At 40.4% G+C, this 21,053-nt stretch overlaps 1 protein-coding gene across 3 annotated transcripts; it reads right to left on the bottom strand.

Annotated features, from left to right (window-relative positions):
- Positions 1-2,774: 2,774 nt before the first annotated feature.
- LOC103092547 (zinc finger protein 383-like) lies at positions 2,775-20,819 on the bottom strand. 3 transcript variants are annotated; one of them, XM_056796462.1, is made up of 7 exons: positions 20,684-20,819; positions 18,364-19,060; positions 17,505-17,629; positions 11,124-11,250; positions 9,985-10,080; positions 5,434-5,496; positions 2,775-5,316 (listed from the first exon to the last, which is right to left on the bottom strand). In XM_056796462.1, the coding sequence occupies exons 2-7, from the start codon at positions 18,701-18,703 to the stop codon at positions 4,289-4,291; spliced, it is 1,779 nt and encodes a 592-aa protein (XP_056652440.1). In that variant the 5' UTR covers positions 18,704-19,060; positions 20,684-20,819; the 3' UTR covers positions 2,775-4,288. The 3 variants fall into 3 exon arrangements, with proteins under 3 accessions (XP_056652440.1, XP_056652439.1, XP_056652441.1); XM_056796461.1 differs by having other exon boundaries at positions 2,775-5,496; XM_056796463.1 differs by lacking the exon at positions 20,684-20,819 and adding an exon at positions 17,963-18,051 and having other exon boundaries at positions 2,775-5,496; positions 18,364-18,488.
- Between the last annotated feature and the right edge of the window lie 234 nt (positions 20,820-21,053).

The raw sequence follows: 21,053 nt of genomic DNA, 5'->3' as shown, positions 1-21,053 counted from the left end.
AAGAGAAACAGTCTGTTAGCTGAGCTATATGGAAGGTATTTTCCATCTCTATTTCAGGGAAGGGAAAGTTCCTCATTTAGAGGTTCAGAAACAGGTTTGTCAGGTTCAGATCTGTTTTTTTGTAGGGTGGATATTTGCCAATTGATTCTGAAAGAAGCATTTTAAATTATCCAATTGGGTTTGTATGTTCTCCTGTATTTTAGCCTCAAAATTTTTTGTTTTCCTGTTTTATCTTCAGATTTTTGTGTTTTTCTGTACTTTAGCTTCAGATTTTTGCATAATTTCTCATATTTTAGCTTCAAATTTTTTTATTTTAGCATTTCTTAACACAGTATTGAGGAGTACAAAAATGACATCACCTAATAACATAAAAATTGGAGGTATCCTGAATTCCTTAATGTCCCTAATTCTTCAACTGCCATATAAATGTCTGAGAATGTAGTATTCATTTATATATATATAAATATTTATATATAAATATATATATATATATATATATATATATATATATATATGTATATAGTAGTCATTTTCCCTAGTAGGAATATATATATATTAGTCATTTCCCTAGCAGGCCTCACAAAATATGTGGGGAGCAGGACAAGGCCAAAACTTTCTTCAGGTTTCTCTCCGTGCTAATTAAGAGTAATCTAGGCAGTATTGTCAGTGAGAGTTGCCTAATTAGGTTGTTTTTTCCCTGAGGGAAAGGGGATTCGTAGGTAAACAGCTTCCCCAGTCCTGCTGCTTTTAGGTTTTTTAAAAAACACAGCTGTTTTCAATTCAAATTAAGGAGAAAAGAGTAAAAAAAAAGTTTTATACTTACCTGCTCTAGCAGCTGTGTTTTGAAGCAGTTAGCTGCTTAAAAGACTGTCTGAGTTGAGCAAGTAATAAAAAGAGAAAAGAGATTTCACAGAAATTTGAGGATCCTCGTCATACCCTTCGTGGATTAGCCAGACTGTAAGGATAATTTAGGGTTGTGACCTAATCTAAATTTCATTTTGGTTGCCAGGGGATATCCCAAATAAAATACCCAAGTCAGTTTGGAAATATATGGTGGTTTAATCAATATATAGGGAAGAAATCCAGAAGAGAGAGAGGGGAAAGGTTTAGGATTTCTTCCCCCCCCCCCACACACACACACCCGGGCCTGTGCTGAGAGAGCCATGAAGTCCTTGAAGATTAGAGGCTTTCTCTAAGAGGATAGTGTTTGGAAGGTAAAGGAGAGAAAAATCAGCCTAAACTCTGAGAGATCTCAAAGAAGAGCCTCACCGAACTAGGTTACTAGGCTTCCTCCAGTGTGGTATCAAGGAAAATTCACTAAACCCCGACAATAGCAGCCGCCATGCCAAGATGCTATGCTCAGCAAACTGCCACCAGCCACCTCTTTGCTGTTAAAAAGAGCCCGGAGAGAGGAAGTGATGCGAAATATATAGATGGTTTTACACCACTTTCCAGTATCTCACATGAACTAATATCTTCAGCTTGATTTAGGACAGCCCAGCGGTCTGTCAGTTGTTTCTGATTTGTCATTTGCTAGCACATGTCTGTCATAGGCCATCCTTATAAATACTTAATTCTTAAATATGTGTGTAGACATTCCTAATTTTGTTAGACTAAGTAGGGTGGAGTAATCTAAAATTCACATAAATCAATTGTACAAAAAAATCAAGTGATTCCTCAATTGATAAATGGGAAAGGGACATGAATAGGCAATTTTAAAATAAAGAAATAAAAACTATCAATAAACACATGAAAAAATGTTCTAAATCTCTTATAGAGAAACGCAAATCAAAACAACTCTGAGGTACCACCTCACACTTAGCAGACTGGCTAACATGACAGCAACGGAAAGTAATAAATGTTGGAGGGGATGTGGCAAAATTGGGACATTAATCATTGCTGGTGCAGTTGTGAATTAATCCAACCATTCTGAGTGGCAATTTGGAATTATGCCCAAAGGGCTTTAAAAGACTCTGCCCTTTGACCAGTGCTGGGTTTATACCCCAAAAGAAATGGTAGGGGAAAAGACTCATACAAAAATATTTATAACCTCACTCTTTGTGGTGGCAACAAATAGGAAAATGCGGGGATGCCCTTCGATTGGGGAATGGCTGAACACATTGTGGTATCTGTTGGTGATGGAATACTATTGTACTCAAAGAAATAATGAACTGGAGGAATTCCATATGAACTGGAATGTCCTTCAGGAATTGATACAGAGTGAAAGGAGCTGAACCAGGAGAACATTATACACAGAGATGGATACAATGTGGTATAATCAAATGTAATGGAATTCTCTACCAGCAGCAATGCAATGATCCAGGACAATTCTGAGGGATTTATAATAATATCAATAATATGAAAATAGGTCTTGATCAATAATACATGTAAAATCCAGTGAAATTGCTCTTCATCTACAGGAAGGGAGGGGAAAGGGAGGAAAAGAATATCTATCATGTAACCACAGAAAAATATTCTAAATTAATTAATTAAAAATTTTCAATTAAAAAAAAAGAACTGCCTCCCTAGCTTGGCACAATCTCACAGTCACTTTCTCCATTAAAGTCCCAATGAGGGTCATTCTCAGGCCAGTCAACTCTGCCCCACTCCTCATTGGTAAGCCTGACTAATAGTTACTAACTCTTTCTCTTTTGGATGAAAAGTTGGTACTTCTCTTACAGGGAATAGGCTAGGATTAGCATCTTCTTTCTTTCGGTTTTTAGGATTAGCTACCTGAGTGGGAGAATTAGAAACAGTAGGAGAGGCAGGTTGGGTCAAGTGAGAGATAGTTTCATTTTATTGGCCAATAGTTTTAGGCAGCTGAGAGATGCAATCTTTAGTCTTCATTAATTTCTCTTTTAGTTGTTTCCTTTTCTTGGTAAGGATTGAAATAAATACTTGATAGTTGGTGCCCTCAAAACAATGTGGACATCACAAATACTCCCATAAGCGTACTAACCAAAGACAATCCAAAACAGTGAGATGTAAAATCTCATTGAAGGTCTCAGGTCATGGGAGTTGTCTGAGGTAAATTGGCACCACCTCCTTTACTACCCATACCATGATATCTAGCACCTCTACTTGTTCCTATTATTAATAAGGAACAGAATATTAAGATTAATCAAATTCCTAGCTGGCTCTCCAGGCTGTGAAGGGTTAAAATTTTGGGGTAGGAGTTTAAACAAAAGTCAAGAGATCAGTTTCTTAAACACAAAACACTTAGTTTATTTTGAGGAAAATTTGGATAGGAAATAGAAAGGAGGAAAGTGAGAGAACTCTTATACCTATACCTAAGATCCCAATCCTAACTAAAATTTTCTAAAAACTCCTAAATCTGTCTTTTAGGGCACTGTCTTCTGCTAGGCCAGGCCCAGCCTATCTACCTACTCTGTCTATCTAAGAATATACCCACTATCTAAATACCTATCTAAGTTAATCAATAAGCATTAATAAAAAAAAATCATTAATCACCTTCCACCGCCTTAAATACATTTCTCTTTATCCACTGTCAATTATTTATCCACTTGCCAATTTGTCTCAGAGACACGGATACCTCTGCTCTCCAGGGAACCCAGAGACAAAAGCTCCTTTCCAACTGCCTGCAACTCACTAACCAATTCTCAACCACACCCTTCTAACTGTTCTCAACTGTCAACCTGCACAGCAGGGGTGAGGTTCGTACTCAGAAATCTTTTTGCTCCCCTGCCTCTTAAATAGAAAAAGGGAGAGATTAAGAAAATTCTCTTAACAAAGGATATGGCTATTCTTATTCTTTTCTGGAAAACTTGACTGTTGTTTTATAAAAGTAGGTCTCTCACACTACTCAGGTTTTCTGACATTAATCAGGAGTTCAGCTTTATTGGAGGATTCCTCTTCCAATAAACCTAATTACCCAGTTTGAAGAATTTGATTCTATTTATCTAAATTGACTATTCTTAAATAAAATTTGACACATAAATGAGCTACAAGTAGCAACTAAAAGCTCCTGTTCATACATGACTGTCATGAGATTTTTCTCCAGTGTGACATTTACCAGGTGTGGAGTTATTTGTGTGAAATGTGAAAGCATTTCCAAACTGATTACATTCATAGTTTTTCTCCAGTGTGGATTCTGATGTGTAGAGAGCCCCTCCATGTGAAAGCCTTTCTACACTGTTTACATTCATAAGGTTTCTCTCCAGTGTGGGTTATCTGATATTCAGCAAGTATGTGATACTCTGTAGCCTTTCCACATTGTTTACATTTAAATGGTTTCTCTCCACTGTGAATTCTATGATGTTCAGTAAGATTAGAGCTCTGTGTGAAGGTCTTTCCACAATTTACATTCATAAGGTTTCTCTCCAGTGTGTACTCTCTGATGAGCAGCAAGATGGCCCCTCCCTCTAAAAGCCTTTCCACATTGTTTACATTCATAAGGTTTCTCTCCAGTGTGGATTTTCTGATGTGCAGCAAGATTCGAGCTCTGTGTGAAGGTCTTTCCACACTGTTTACATTTATAAGGTTTCTCTCCAGTGTGGATTCTATGATGTGCAGCAAGATGGCCTCTCAGTGTAAAAGCCTTTCCACATTCTTTACAATCATACGGTTTCTCTCCAGTGTGGAATCTCTGATGTTCAGCAAGATGGCCCCTCTGTGTGAAAGCCTTTCCACACTGTTTACATTTAAATGGTTTGGCTCCAGTGTGGATTCTCTGATGTCTGGCAAGATGGGCACTCACTGTAAAAGCCTTTCCACATTGTTTACATTCATAAGGTTTCTCTCCAGTGTGGATTCTATGATGTGCAGTAAGACTAGAACTCCGTGCAAAGGTCTTTCCACACTGTTTACATTTAAATGGTTTCACTCCAGTGTGGACTGTCTGATGTCTAGCAAGATTGCCCTTCTCTGTGAAAGTCTTTCCACACTGTTTACATTTATAAGGTTTCTCTCCAGGGTGGATTTTCTGATGTTCAGCAAGAGAGCCCTCCTCTGTGAAAGCCTTTCCACATTGTTTACATTCATAAGGTTTCTCTCCAGTGTGAATTCTCTGATCTCGAGCACATTCAGAGTTCTGACTGAAGGCTTTACCATCTTTACTGGTCACAGAAAGTGTCTTTCCAGGATTACTTTTTGGATGTATAATGAGGCTGGAACTCCAAGTGAAGGCCATCTCCTCTAGATTATCTTGGTAAATGAGTATTTCAGGAGGTTTCCCATGAGACTGAAGGAGTTCTGCTTTTTCAGGGAAGTATTTGTTGTAGTCATTATTCTGATGATAATCATTTCCAGAGGTCATTTTCTTATATTGATTTAGGCTTGAATACTGTCTGAATTTCTCTGCAATTCCATAAAATTCACAGTCATTATCTGGATTTTTATTTACCTTGATATTAGATTCATAGCTTTCTCTCAAAATGAAGTAATAGGAATCCTCATTCATAAATCTTTGCTTACCAGATCCTTTCACAAGGCTCAGTTTTGTAGACATCTCCTGCACTTCAAAGCTGGTTTTTGCATCTGTATAAAACAAATGATGATATAACACAGAAAGAAACAATAAGTTCTTTCCTCTGATGGCAGAAAGTAAACTTGATTTTCCATTTCCCCGATTAAAAATGAGACTTTTCAATCTGAAGGAGGCAGAAACTGCAAGAGATGGCTACTTTCAAATGGAGGTAGATTGTTTGGGAAAAACCTCGATGAATGGGAGATGAGAAACTCCCACCTAGAGACCTTTCCAGGGCTAGGAAAGCACAAAACCCTTGGGCTTTAGGAACCAAGTTTATTTTGATGATTGGAATAAGGGGAAAGGGTAGATAGGGTCCTAATACTATAGGATCTAGACTCAACCCAACTTTTATACACCTTGCAAGAGGTCACCCTCTGTTTCTTCATTAGGCCCTGCCTATACACTCCCTGTGCTTATCTAGAACCCCAAATGCTATCTGACTATCTGCTAAGCTAACTACCCAGATTGTCAGAGGAGTTAGCTGTTAGCCTGAATCCCCTCTCAAACCTGGGGTTGGCTTCTTAGGTAACCCTAAGACCCAGATGACAAAATTTTGGGATTACCTTAGCCCAGTTGATCTCCGTCAGGTGGATCTCTCTGTTCTCCAGGGAAAAGGCAGTCTACTCCAAGGCTATTCTCCAATCCAGGAATTCCTAATCTTTCCACAAGATTAGTTCTTCCAAGGGGTTGTCAAAGCAAAGATCCAGCTCAGTGGAAAGCTACCTCAGGAGTGATAGTTACGAACAATCAACTCCCAAGATCCTCCCTTCCTTCCAGAATCTTCTCACAGGGTTTGTATCTAAATTTTCCTCATTTCCTCTTAAAGATAATCTATTAATTTCTCCTTATCCCTTATTAGTTATCCTTACAAAACAGTCTTAGAATACATCATTTGGTTACATCTGGAATGGTTGATTTTGTAAATACCCTCATTACAATAACACTGGAATCTCATGACACACCTATGACACAGAGGTCCAGCACTGTAATTATACTTTACAACTAGGGCCATGAGCTCAAAAATAGAGGAGTGATGTGGTCAACCTCCCTATAGATAGACTACAGTTCAAACCCTGTTACTATAATGATAATTTGTTGATGGTATTTGTAGATCTTAAGGAAGCTGCTATTAGAGTACAGATGTGTGAGGAAAGGTAGGAGTTAAGGTGGAGTGACTCCTTTTGCTTTCTCTCACTCAGCTCTTCCTGGGCTATGGTTCAGAGGGTATAACTTAAGAAACTGAGGATCCCCAGTGATAAGTTGGTGATGGGGAGTTGAAGGGAAGTCTCTCCTGTTGAATGATGGATGGGGTACCCCCAAAATACCCGAGCACAACTCAGCTAGGGAGACAAGCCTCCCCCTAGTCTGCTGACTCAGTGGGGAAGGGGTCTTGACCAGCATTCAGCAATGGCTGATCAGTAACCCTAGTGAGTTGCTTTCTCCAAGCTCCTACAATAATTCCTCTTTTACTATATGACTGTGTTTGAATACTTTAATAATACAGGATATCAGGATGTGTGAGGTTTGGTTAGAGGTTATTAGTGTCCCTATTTTCTAAGTCTCCATGAGATCCTTGGTTCTGACTGCTTCAGAGAAAGATCAGAATTTTTCCTCACCTTCCCAACTATCTTAAACTAATTAAATACTAAAAGGGTTAAGGAGAGACTAATACAGATCCAATAAGGCTGATAGGGGGTTCAGCTCTCGGGCGGTGAGTCTGAGGCCCCCCACAGATTCAATGAGACCTGAGAGAAGTCCCATGGCTGTTCACTTGGGTATCCTTCATCAGGCTTTTGACAGACCTCTAGCAAGTGTATTAGGTGGTTGTTTCTTTAGATGGATTATGGTAATATAACTTTGCTGGAAAAGATCAATGATGTAATGTGAAATCAGACTCTGTCTCCCTCCTCCCTCTCCCTCCCACTTCAGTTAGCCTCTTCAGTTGGAGTCAAACTGGGATTCAGACTGAGTAAGTTGCCTGAATATCTGATAGATAACTCACTCTCTAAAGTTGTGGGAATAAGGGTTTATTTTAAGGAAGGGGAAGGAAAAGGAAATTGGATAGGAGAGGGATTAGGACTTTCCCTGATCTTAAGAAAAATCCTAAAATGAGTAATAAACTTAAAGTCTTAGATGAGGGATGTGGCTAACAGTCTTAAGGATCTTTTGAGTCAATTCTTGATAAAGTAGAGAGAAAATCAGTGACCAACAAGGGAAGGATGTTCTCAGTTCTTCCTCCTTCAAGTGTCAGGAGAAAGAGAGAGATTTTTCCAGCAGTTTGGGTGTTTCTTTTAACTGCCTTCTCCCAGTCACATTCTCCTTTGGTATGCTCCTTGATGGACAGCTCTTCAAACTTCCATCCATTGCCTCTGTTTGCAGGTTGTTCTTCAATATTACTCTCTCACACAAGGTAAGACACTTCCTGCCACCCTGAGATCCAATCTCAAAAGCCCAGACATCCTCCTAGAGCTCTCCCATGTCCGTTCTTCTCTCCCTTGATCGTGTTACCAATGGTCTTTGCCCACCAATCATGTCTTTTTTCAAAGTTCCATCCTTGCCTTTGTATGCTGCTCTTACATTACTTGTCCATAGTACTAGACAGTCTTTCCCTACTGCACTTTCTAACTTTCCTTTAAATGCCTCTTGTTGATTATACTTATAATTTTGTCAATTTCAGGTAATTTTCCTGATATTCCATTCTGATTATTTTGGAATCACTGTCATATCTTCCAATATTACCACTTTCTGGGATAAGTCCTGATGTGATCCAAGGGCCTGCCTCTTAGTCTCATTGCCTCAAGTCTTTCTCCAGTCCACTCGATCTTGCACACAAGTGTCACATTCATCATCCTAAAGTACACTTCTGATCATGTTACTCCTTTCTCAAGAAACTCCCTTGTCTTCCTATCACCAGGATCAAATATAAGACTCTCTGGGTCTGGCTGTTAATGCCCTTCATTCTCTGCCCCTTTCCTCCTTTCCTAGTCATCCCTCACCTCAGTCCTCTCCACACGTGCAATGATCAGTGGAACGGGTGTAGCATGCTAGGCATATTAGTATCTTGGAAATGTAATTGATGTATTGATATTGTATCTTATGTATTCATTTACCAGACTCATGGTCATGTTACTTATTGATCATGGTATGGACGAATCTGCAGTCCAAAGGACAAGAGAATTCCTGAGCAGGACATTACCGGCCACAGTGTCCTAGCTCATGCCTTGTCAAACCACATTCCTTTCCAAGGCACATGTTGGATTAATCTCCTCCTCTTTGATTTCTTGTCAATTCAACCAATGTTAAAACCTATGCCATGTCACATATTCAATAATTATCTCCCACTCCACATTCCTAAAATCTCCAATAAAAGTTGGGGAACACGTGCGAGCCTCCCTCTTGCCTCTCTTGATCTTCTAACTACTCTGGATCCTCTTGTCACTCTAGCTTCTATTGTTCCTCATGTTCACTTGATTCTCGCAATGCTGCTGCCTCTCATACTTCTCATTAATCCTCTGGCTCTCTTGCCCATGAGAGGTATTACTGGAGCTTATGGCTCCCCACATGTTTTCTTGTTTCTCATACTTCTAATTACTCCTCTTGTTATCTTGCTGATGTGAAATAATATCGGAGCTTGCTGCACCCCACGTGTTTTAACTTGTTGTCTCTTAGTCTTTATTCTTGTGTTTCTCCCTATATCACTATTATCTATTCATCTATTTTCCTTTAGTCTCTCTTCTCCTTCTCAGGTCACCACCCACAAGTAAATTGTTTAGGGACTACAGGCACTTCCAACAATAGGCTACTTTTTGCCTCTTGACCAGGACACACTAATCCCCTGACACCCAGGTTTTTTTTTCTAGCTTCCCCTCAGGCTGATAACGTGCATCTGGCTTTCCTCAAGTCTCTCCTAAAATCCCTCATTCCACACTAAGTCTAGTCCAGGCCTCCTTAGCCCTGGGACCTTCCCTCTCTAGATTAGCTCCAATGCATCCGGGATATGGCAAGTTTGCTCATAGATGTTTGCATGCTGTCTTCCCCATTAGATAGGGATATCCTTGAGAGAAGGGCATCTTCTTTACTTTTCTTTGTATTCTTGGAACATACCACAGGGACTGACACATAGTAGGAGCTTAACAAATGCTTGTTGGCTTGAATAAACCTAGCAAAGAATTCATACTGGAAAGCCTCAGGTCTTTCTGGATGTTTTCAGGAGAATTCTATGCTCTGGTGTTCCCAACAAGGACTTCTTAGAGGTTCATAACTTCATCATCGGAAGGAAACTGACAAGCCATGGAGCTTGACCCTCTCTTCTTTATTACAGATGAGGAAACTGAGGCTCAGGTTTAATTCCTTGCCCAGGATCCCACTGCTAAAATGTGTCTACAAACAAATTCCAAGTCAGATCTGCTTGCCCCAGGTCTATCACTTCCTTCACGATAACACAAAGAGGCCTCTTTGTATAATAGCCCTTATGTACTTGCTTTCATTTCACTCACCTGAGCAGAAGCTCCTTTTGCCTTTTTGTTCTAACAACCATGGTGATTCCCCTTGCTGACAACTGGATATCAAATCTTCTCTGGGAACTGGCAGCCCTGGGCAGAAGGAATAAAGTAGGGATGAGGTCAGAGAGAAATAGATAATTTAGTCCTTTTTAGGGAAAGGGGACATGAAAACAAGGACCATGGATGGTTCCCAGGTAGCCTCAAGGATGATTTCCATGGTATTCACTGTTGGGACCTTTGGAGAGAGGCAGAGATCATTAAGCCTATTTGGAATCAGAAAATTTCATCTTTATTTTCCTCTGTCACAGAAGAATGGGAACATTCAACATAGTAGGGGGAAGAGGTCTGATCCTAGAGTCAGAAAGACAAGTTCTAATCAGCCTCAGATACATGGGAACTGAATGACCCTTAGGCAAGTTATTTAACCTCTGTATGCCTCAGTTCCCTCAATTGTGAAATGAAGATGTTGATAATGCCAAACTCACAGAGATGTTGTGAGATTACATGGTAAAAATTATAAAGTCCTTTACTCAGTTCAGGACATAAAGCAGATATATATATCCATATACACATATGGATGCTTATTCCTTTCCCTTCATTTTCTACCACGTGGGCTGGAAATTGAGAGAAGAATCATGATAAACCTAGGAGAATTAGGGACCATGAGCTTTGACTTTATACTTCTAAATAAGACTTATCTAAATAGTAGAATCATCCCAAAGATAGAAGGGCTGCCATGACAGGTAGAGGGTCAATGCCCATCTGTAAGGAAAAGCTGCAAGGGCATGAGATTTTTGTAGACAAAATTTAAGTCCAGTTAGAAACTAAACTAAATGACCTCTGAGATTAGCTTTAAGACTCTGAATATGTAATACTTATTTGAGTTCTGACCTTAAGCTACCTAAAATAGAAAAGAGACAATTTCAGGAACAACAAAGCAATGTCTCAGTTTCCCATCACATAATTAAAAAACCTTTTTCATAAAAACCAGACAGCAGAAGGACCCTGTGGAGAGATCAGCACATTTGCTTTTTTAATAACTGATAAAAGGCTCAAAATCCTACACTTTAGGCATGGAATGAAAATATTCCTTTGATGACAGATGCAGAGTTACCAGAGGAAATGTTCTTTACCCACAGAGAGCAGATTCTGCACATTCTCCAGCATGACCTCCCTGTACAGCTTTTTCTGAGAACGGTCCAACATGCACCACTCTTCCTGGGTGAAGTCCACAGTCACATCCTGGAATGTTACTGACTCCTAAATCAGCAAAAGTCATGAGATTTAGAGCTGAGACTTCAGAAATCATCTAGTTCAACCCTCATCACCACATAGGAGAAAACTGAAGCTCACAAGGGATTTACCCCAAACTTTTAACCTTGAATAGCATCAGAGCTAGCACTGGAGAGCAGTCATTCAGAGCCTAATGGAATACTGAGAAAAGCATTTGTATCTGAAGTGAGAATCATGTTGGATTGGTAAAACCTGGAGAAGGGTCTTACTTTGAATTGTTTCTCCTTATGGAATCAGGGAGATGGTATGTAATCTCTGAGTGAAAAGTATGAGATTCTATGGAGAAGAGAGAAGATGATCTGAAATTCCTCCTCAGCGCAACTGTTAGAATTGATCTGGTATGAACGTTTTATGAAGAGCTTGTGAGAAGGTGGCAAGTACTGTGTATTCTGGGGGGAAAAAAAAAAACCATTACCAATGATTAATGAGGAAAGAAAAGAAAGGAATTACCTACTTAATTTCACAAAAAGTTGAAATATTTTTATCTAGATTGTAAAAAACAGTGGTCTTATGAAGACCTAAATGGAAAACCTCAGTGAAGTAGGAAGGTATTTTATTAAGATATTCTTATAAGAGCAGGTGTCCAACAAGTAGGCACACACCTGGCTTGGCACAGCAAGCTTTTATTCCATATACCTGGCTACAAAGTCCTACCCTCCTTTCTGCATTAGCTGGTGTAATATTTATAGTGGAAAGATGGTGGATATGAGGAACAGGGAATATGGACAGTTTGTAGCAGGGAAATGAGGAGTTTAAGTGAGAGAGGGAATATGGCTGCCGGTGAGGCAAAGGAGAGAGATGCCCCCTGCTGAGAGGCTTTTTTTTTTTTAAACAAAATGGGGTGTCCAAGAAATGAGCCACTTATGATCGCCTGCGGGGATGTCTTCTCTATGGATTGATACCAAAGACACCCCAGAGCAGGTAAACATGGACCTTCCTGAGGGGCAAGTCTTTCCCCAGACTTTGGTTGCCCAGGAGGGGTCCGATAAGGACCGTTTGTAGTCGGATGACTAAAATGAGGTTCAGCTCCCTCTATGCCCCAGGAAAGATAGTCCTATTATCTAACTGCAATATTCAAATAAGATAAATTTCAATAAACATTTCAGATTGGAGAAGTATCAGGGAAAAGGGAAGAGGAAATGTCCCTAAATAAGGTTGGAATCTTTCTCAGCTTTGGAGCTGAGGCCAAGCCTCACAGGCTGGTGGAGGGTTTCTCTTATTCCTGTCTACTCTATCTGTGCTAGTTTTCTTAATTTCAAAATCTTAGCAGTAGACAGCAAGCAACAAGAAAAATTCTGACCTTCAGAGCTGGTTGGGTCTGTCTCTTCGGGCCAAAGAAAGTAGAGACACCTTAATTCAGAGACTGGGAAGCCACGCCCCTCCCACTTCCAACACCAGGAAGAAAATGCTCGTCACAAGACCAACTGCCACTCCCAGTTGCCCCTTCCCCTACCAACTATCAGTCTTGTCAATTTCTTTTCTCTCTAATATTCCCACTGTTGCTTGTTCCAACACAGTGGCAGAAAGTCCAGAACTTGTTCTAGTTTCCTTTCTATAAATAAGAGCAGGTGTCCAACAAGTAGGCACACACCTGGCTTGGCACAGCAAACTTTTATTCCATATACCTGGCTACAGAGTCCTACTCTCCTTTCTCCATTGGCTGGGTACTATAGATTTACAACTTCCCAACACACCTATTATATGTTCTCCTCTAGTCATGTTTCCTCCTCCATGTCATACATCACATGTGCATTTATATAAGCTAACTCTATCTTAAGGGCATATAATTTAATATTCATATCTTTTGTGAGCATGCCTGTTATTCCCTTTTTTATTGGGGGGAAGGGATTGCAAAAAGACAAACTTCACAATGTTAATAATTTGTTTCAAATATATAAATTTTACATGTGTGCTAACAAAAACATTCTCTGCTTTTGAATTCCCATTGAATTTGTTTTACTTTGATACCTTTTTCTCTTGATTTGTGTAAAGATAATTTTAGGGTTGTGACTTAAAATCTAGATTTAATTGGTCCCCAAGGGAAATCTCAACTAAAATACCCAAGTCAGTCTGGAAATTTATGGTAATTTAATTAATATAGAGGGAAGGAATTTAAGGAGAAGGAAGGAAGAGGATATAGGAGTTCTCCTGCCGGGTTTGTGCCAGGGGGAGTTTAAAATCCCCACCTCTAGGTCTCTGAAGAAGATTATAGGCTTCTAAGAGGATAAAGTTGGAAAGTAAAGGTGGAAAACTCAGTCAGAAACTCACCACCGAACCAGACAATAGCTTGTAGCCAAGCTAAGATACCGAAAGGCCCAGCACACTGCCACTAGCCCCCAGAAAGGTGCCCGAGAGAGGAAGTGAGCCAAATATATAGACCTTTCACTCTTGTGTCTCCTCCTCTAAATGCCCATATCTTTTAGAGTTCTCATCTTCTTTGATTAGATTATATCTTTAGAGTTGCTTAATACTTCTTTAAGTTCACCTTTTGTGAGTTACTTAACATTTTTGTAATTACTTTAACCTTTTTAGTTACTTAACACATTTTTGTATTAAGATCTTAAAATAGACTTAACTTAAAGTTCTAGCTTCACTATAAGGTAAGAGTTAAGTACCTTAATTGTGCAATCAGGAGATTACAACTTTATCTTTCCCTAAAGTACAGTCTAAGTAGGGTGGAATAATTTAAAGATCAAAATATCCCCTGATTTTGTTAGACTAAGTATCTTCATTGTTAAAATCAGGAAATAGCTAAATCCAATCTTCACATTTGGTAGCTTTTAAGTAAATTTTATTATACAATGCATTATTCTTATTCTCTTTTCATCTTATTTCCCTTATTTTCTTAATATTTTCAATATTTGTCATTTCTAATAGCATAACCAATTACATTAAAATAATCTAATCTATTCAAACATTTCTCCCAAGCACTGCATTTGTTTTATGTCTAATTCTTTTGTAATTACTAAGAAATCTTCCACTATTATTTTAATACAGCTTTTCACACAGCTTCTTGCTCTCTTAATAATGCCCTTAGAGTCTAATCCTAGTAATGGGATTCCTAGGTAAATGAGCATGAATGGTTTTACAGCACTTAATATATATTTCCATCTTGTTTTCTAAAAAACAATTCACAGTTGCTCTCGCAATGTAATATCAGGACTATTTCGCCATGTTTCTATCAGCATTTAATTTGATCAAATTTCCCAGTCTGGTTCCTTTAACATATATTACCAGGACCAGAGTTAGCTAGATTGGTCCTTGGGCAGACATAATTTGTTGATAGGACCTTAATCTTTCCAAAACCAAGTCTTCCTAGCTTCATCATTCCCAGTGGAACTTTTCCAGTGCCATAACCACTCAAGAATGCTGTTACCTTCACAGTATGGTGAATGTTAAAGTAAGATTTTTGCAGAATATCTATACTTTCTAAATGATTACTGTCCCACCAGAAACTGTTTGGATTATGTATTTGCTCAGGCATAGATGTGATTAAAGAAATTTGAGCACAGACAGAAGAAATGACATGCAAAGCAAAGAGAGCAAAAAGACACATGGAACACAGATCATAGGGAGAGGAGAGAAAAAGGAGAGAGTGAGAATTCCATGGAAGTTTGAAGAAGGGACAGTTGGAACCCCTACTGCTATCTTCATGTAAGTATGTGGGAACATGTTAATACTTGGTACTGGATGCTTTTCCATTTTAGTTCCTTCCATTTCTGGCTCAATGATGGGGTTCACTTCTCCAGTGGTTCTATCATTTTAGAATAATTCTCTTTCATGAAGATAAACATTGCTTTTCACTTGTTCATCATTTTGATATCTACCTTAAAACATATGATTTGTCTTCTATTTGTAATCTATATTTCTCTTTAAGCTTCCTTCAGTTCTATTATAAAATTTCTGAACAATAAATAACTTGTACTTTCCTCTCTCATTTTGTAGATTCATAAGAATTTACAAAATTTTCCTTTTCACTAGGATCTCCTGAATTATATCAGGATAATGGGCATAGAGGTCAAGAGGAGAGACTATCCCAATGCCATTCCTGCACTTTTTAAGACACATGGCCATCACTTACTGATTAATTGTGTCACAGTCTGTGAATCTTAAAATTTCTGACTTGTGAATGTTAAAAATTCTCAGACTCTAACATTACTCCACCCATACTTAAGCATACTTTAGGGGAAGATAAATTTGTAAACTCTTTACTGAATAATGAATAATGAAAAGTACTTAACACATACTTAAAGTAAAGCTAAAAAACTTTAAGCTGGGTCTATTTTTAGATCTAATACAAAAGGGTGCTAAGTACCTATGAAGGTCAGGCAACTTGCAAACTTGCAAGGAACAAGCTCTTAACAAAAGAGGTGTGAAGTTTTAGTCTACTCAGGTGTGAATTACTCAAAAGTTTAGTCTACTCGAGTGTGAATTAAGAATGGTCAGTCCTTTGGAAAACGTCCACTATGATTGGTAGATGTGAAAACTTAGGGGAGGTGACATAGGAGAAAATTCTCGTTAAAAGGAGGTCAAAAAAAGAGGTCTCAGGCCTCTGAGAAAGTCAGCTTGCCAAAGCTGAATTGGAGGGCTCGGTGGCTGAACTTAGTGGAGCTGAGGAGCTAAACTGGAGGGTCTCTCCGAATACTAGATCTTGCTTGGACAAATCTTGTGGTGAGTGGATTAAAGACTGACTGATCTCTCTCTTAAGGCTTTGGCCTAGGCTGGTATAGCCCTTGTCTCATTATTTCCTCTTACTCTCTCTCTCCCTTTCATTAAGTCCTTAATTTGTATTAATTAAAATCTCCATAAAACCCAGCTGACTTGGGTATATTTAATATTTGGGAATTTTCCCATGGCGACTACTATATTTTTGATTTGAAACCATATTTCCACAGTCACAGTTTATGGCAACCATTCTTTTAACTGTTACAAGTCTTGAGTAGAATAGATGACAGTGTACCTGTCTATCTGGAATCTGAACTGGCTTATTTAGGCAGCGGCTACCAAGGACCTGGAAAATTCATGCAACATAGGGTATGTGAGAGCAGACAGTGCTGATCTTAGAGTTCACACTGATAACAAGCAGTGATATAGCCCATAGAGGCTTTGTAAAGAGAGATGTCACTGGTAGCTTGGTGGGAGCAATTTTAGCCAAGATGAAGGGTCTGAAGCCACATAAGAAGGCTCTGAAAAGGACTTTGGAGACAGCCAATAGGAATAGAGAGAAAAGCTCAGGTCATGCCCTTAGCTACCTGCAGCTCTGAAGAACTCCAGGATCTTTGCCAACAAATCCTCAAATGGGGTCACAAAGAGTCAGACACAACTGAAATGACTAAATGAAAACAAACACACAAGACAAATCACTACATACATATGTGATCTCTAGATGTGAGGGACCCAAATGTTTTTCACCTACCCTACATGTGGGTCATTTTTTTGCGTGGATACAAAAACTGTCATGGACTTGTCCAGCTCTTGTGCTGCTGCCTCAGTCTGGCTGAGTGTCAACCTTAGAACCAAACAAGCAACAATTACTTTGTTCTATGGTAAACCTTGACACAAGGACAATGACAATTCTCCCAACAGGAATAAATGATTTACATACTGAGAGGGCTAGTGACAAACAGCAGATACCACCTAACCATCCCTGACCCCCTTTCCAGGTTTCTAACCCTTCCTGCCCTCCACTTCCTCTCTGACTCAGGACACTGGCCTCCTGGATGATCCATGACCAGGACTCTCCATCTCCTCACTCTGTCCCTTTCCAATGACTGTCTCTTATACTGGAGTATCTTCCCTCCTGCCCTGGGTCTCCTGGCTTCCTTTCCATCTCAGGTCAAATCTCACCTTCTAAAAACAAGATTTTCCTGCTCCTTAAATCTGTTAGGGCCTTCCCTCTCAGAGGGCTCCCATCTATACTACATTTGGCTTTTCTAGACATAGATGTTCACATGGTTTCTTCCCATAACATAGTCTAATTTTATGTCCTTCTTTTGCATCCCCAGGAGGTTAGCACAGTGCTTGGCACAGAGCAGCCACTTGCTCAATGCATACTGACTAGACCTAAGAAATGGTAAAAGAAAGGGATTTAGGAGGAAAATTTCTGCTCTGATGACATTACTGCAAAGGATACCTCAAGTTTAACAGGATAGAGCTTCCTTAATTCTCCTGGATTCCACCTTGGGTGAAGCTGGTCAGGTATGGATATGGACTGCACTCACCTCAGATGGGGGTCTCTGGGTCTCAGGCATCATTCTCTCTGGTTCCATGGTCTCTCCTAGGGCTAGACTTTGGTGCTCTTCAGGTTGAAGGATACTCAAGGTGGAGAAATTTTCTCTTTCCATACCTATAAGGAATTATAGAAGGTAAGGTTTCAGAGGAGATCAAAAGGTCTTCCCCCTGTCCTGAGGGGAGACTATACCAAATCTGAGGGGGAAAGGAGGGGATACACTTAAAAATAAACTTGGATGTCCCACCCTCAATAATTCCATCTTTGGCCCCATTCACCTTCTTTATCCTCTACAGAGACCCAAGAGGCAGAAGGGGCTTGGGATAACAGATAGGATTAAATCAGGCAGAACTTCAATGACCCCTGACTCAGATCTCCTTCTGATACTATGGGTGGGATATGAAGGTTGGGCAAATGTAATCCAGGGGTAAAGGTGGGGATGACACTCACCTTTGGAAAGTGATGAGGAGCCTGGATACATAGTATGGGCAGGGAGCAGGCCCAGAAGGCAGGTCTGATCCTGGTATAACTGGCAGATGCTGGTCAAGAGGTCATATGGGGGAAGATGAGGTCCAAAGAAAAGGGAAGGGTTCAGGGAGGGGTACTACCTCAGTCCTATAGGCTACCTGAATATGCAGAACTTCCAGAAGCAAAAGACAATTTAAGCTTTAAGAAGCAATCACACCTATGGGCAGAAGAACCTCCAGATCTTATCTATCTATGCCTCCTAAATCTTGTCCTCAAACTCCACCCCAGCACTAGAACTGCACTTGGGCCACACACACCAGTCCAATCCTTGATGGTATCTCCCTTCCCCAATCTATCCACCACCTTTTCCCTTTCTCCTTTACCATGCTCTCCAGTGTAGATTTTCTTGTGTTCTATAAGATTAGAGACATCTGTGAAAGCCTTTCCACAATGTTTATATTCAAAATGTTTTTCTTCAGTATGGATTCTCTGATGTTCAACAAGATTGTCTTTCTCTTTCAAAACCTTTCCACACTGTTTAAATTCATGAGGTTCCTTTTTATTGTGGATTCCTTTATGTTTAGTAAGACTAGAGCTCTTGGTGAAAGTCTTTCCACACAGATTACATTCATAAGGTTTCTCACCAGTGTGGATTCTCTGATATCCAGCAAGCTTAGAGTTCTGTGGGAAGGACTTCCCTCCTTTATTACCTATAGAATGCATTTCTTCAGGATAACTTTTAAAATTTCTAATGAGGTCTGAACTTCACCTGGAGCCCATTACTCTTAGGTTGTCCTGATACTTGTGCATTTGAGGAGATTTCCAAAGGGACTGAGAAAGCTCTACCAATTCACTATCCTGAGGACAGTTACTCCCTGAAGTCAAGTTCTTACAGGGATTTACAATTGAATGTTGTCTGAATCCCTTTCCAGTTTCATCAAATTCACAATCACTTTGGATTTTTTTCTCCCTTGTTATCAGTCACAGATTTTTCTTAAATTGAAGTCAAAGGAAAAATCCCTCCTTCCACAGAGGCTCAGCGTGGTGGTCATCTCATCACTTCAAACATGCTGTCTGCATCTGCACAAGATAAATAAGGGTTTATACACTGTAAACCTTAAAATTTCTTAGGCTTATGAATGTTGGAAATTTCCCCATTGGGAAATTTCATACTTGAAAATTTCCTACTGATCGTAAGAACTCTATTGGAATATGAAACTCCTTGGCATGGGAGGAACCTTCTCCTCCCTACTTAAGACTACTTTAGGACAGAAACCTTTTGCTAAACAATGGAAAGGGCTTTGACCTATGCTTAAGCATAGAACAGGAAGTTCTTTGAGTCATGATTGATTTTAGAATTGATACAATAGAGATACTTGGAATGACAGAACCAGGTCTCGGAAACTACAATCTCCATCCTACTCAGAGTAACAGGATTTAGGAAGGGCTTCAGCAAAGATCAAGATTTATTTGAGAATATGACCTTCAACAGACATGTGCAAAGGGGCAGACATCTGGTCAGTCCTGGGTTAAGCTAGAGCCACCATTGGCCCAGGGGAGACATGGACAATGATTGGTAGATGTGAGAACTGAGGGAAGGGAACTTAGATTGTTTGCTTAAAAGATAGAGGGAAGTTCATGCTCTGGAGGAGGTCTGAGAGGAGAGAGGTCCTGGAGGGAGAGCTCCTAGAGAGGTCTTGAAGGAGGCTGTGGAAGGAGAACTCAGGAGGAGACAGGAGGAGGATTCTCTGGAAACATTTCTTGAAAGGAGGCTCTCTTGAAGGTGTAGCCTGAGGTTGGCATGAGAAGCCTTACCTAGAGAGACCTTGGGTGAGTGATAAAACTAACTGACTGATTTATCTCTTAGGACTGAGGTCTAGGCCTTATTGGCTTGAGGCCCTTCATTCTTATTCCTTTCTTACTTTCTCTCTTTTTCTATTGATTAATCAGTGTATTATAAATTAAATTTCTCTATAAAACCCAGTTGGCTTGGGCATATTCATAAATTGGGAATATATTCCCTGGAGACCATCTTATATAAATATATAAATAAAACCAAGACACAGTAGAAAACATATTTCAGCGGTCATAATTGATATATATATTTCCCATGCTCCCAAACATTTTAATTATCACATTTTATGGCTCCCACTCTCTTATCTACAACTATTTAACACTCAAAACTATTTTAAATCTAACAACACAGAAAGACGCACACAGAGAAATGGAAGTTCTTTTCTCTGTGGCAGATGATAAACGGATTTTCATTCTCTTTTCCCGTTGAGCAAGAAAACGCACATGGGACGAGTCTCTGGGTAAAAAGAGAGGAGGAGCCAAAAGCAAACATGTGTATAAGGAAGAGCCTGGATACAAAAATTCTCCCCTCAGTGTGTTCTGACCTGGATGTCCCCTTTGGGGAAGGGCCCGGACCAGGCCCCTCGCCCATCCCCCAGCTGCCTCCGGGCTCCGAGGCGGGGGTGGGGTGGCGGTTGGGGGGGGAGCATTCGCTCCTCTGGGGACGACTAAGCCCCGCCCTGGCTCCCGGTCCTGACCCAGCGGCCAGGGCCAGACACAGGCACTTCCGTGTTTGTCCCTTTTTAAGGGATGGACAGACACACTCACTCACAGACCCGCGCTGGCACGCACACTCCTCGCTGCGCCCACGCACGACTACCCACCCCGCGCCTTCATTCTCCCACTCACCCAGCTGCGGAGGAAGAAATCAACCTCGGCTCCCTCCAGCCAGCTGCAGCCTGGATCCTGACAAGCCCACCATGCCCCAGGGCTGCCATAGGAGGAGGGGCCGAGGTGTGCGTGACGTCACGAGGAATGCATTCTGGGAAATGTAGTTCTCCCGCCTTGGCGCCCCTTCCCTGGGTTTAGCGCCCTGGAGGGGGAGGGGCTGAACCTGTGAGAACTCCTAGGCGCCATCCCGTGGAGGAATAACGTGGGCGATTCCTTCCGGGATGTCTCTGGGGTCCGGACTGCTACTGGGACGCTCTGTGGCACCTTTCGACCGCAGCCCGGGCTTACGAGAGGAGAAACTGAGCTCCGTAAAGGGAGAAACGAGATC

This window comes from Monodelphis domestica, chromosome 4, assembly GCF_027887165.1.
Source record: "Monodelphis domestica isolate mMonDom1 chromosome 4, mMonDom1.pri, whole genome shotgun sequence".
NCBI lineage: Eukaryota > Metazoa > Chordata > Mammalia > Didelphimorphia > Didelphidae > Monodelphis > Monodelphis domestica.
The sequence above is the reverse complement of the archived record's forward strand: the minus strand, read 5'-3'. Positions and strand labels throughout refer to the sequence as shown.

Bases quoted from the DNA above. Each gene is read 5' to 3' on its own strand.
- LOC103092547 (XM_056796461.1), bottom strand. From the start codon at position 18,703: ATGCATTCTATAGGTAATAAAGGAGGGAAGTCCTTCCCACAGAACTCT. The intron at 17,630-18,363 runs GTAAAGGAGAAA...AATTCCTTATAG, and splicing joins AATCTACACTGGAGAGCATG to GTATGGAAAGAGAAAATTTC. The intron at 11,251-17,504 runs GTGAGTGCAGTC...TTGCTGATTTAG, and splicing joins CCCAGAGACCCCCATCTGAG to GAGTCAGTAACATTCCAGGA.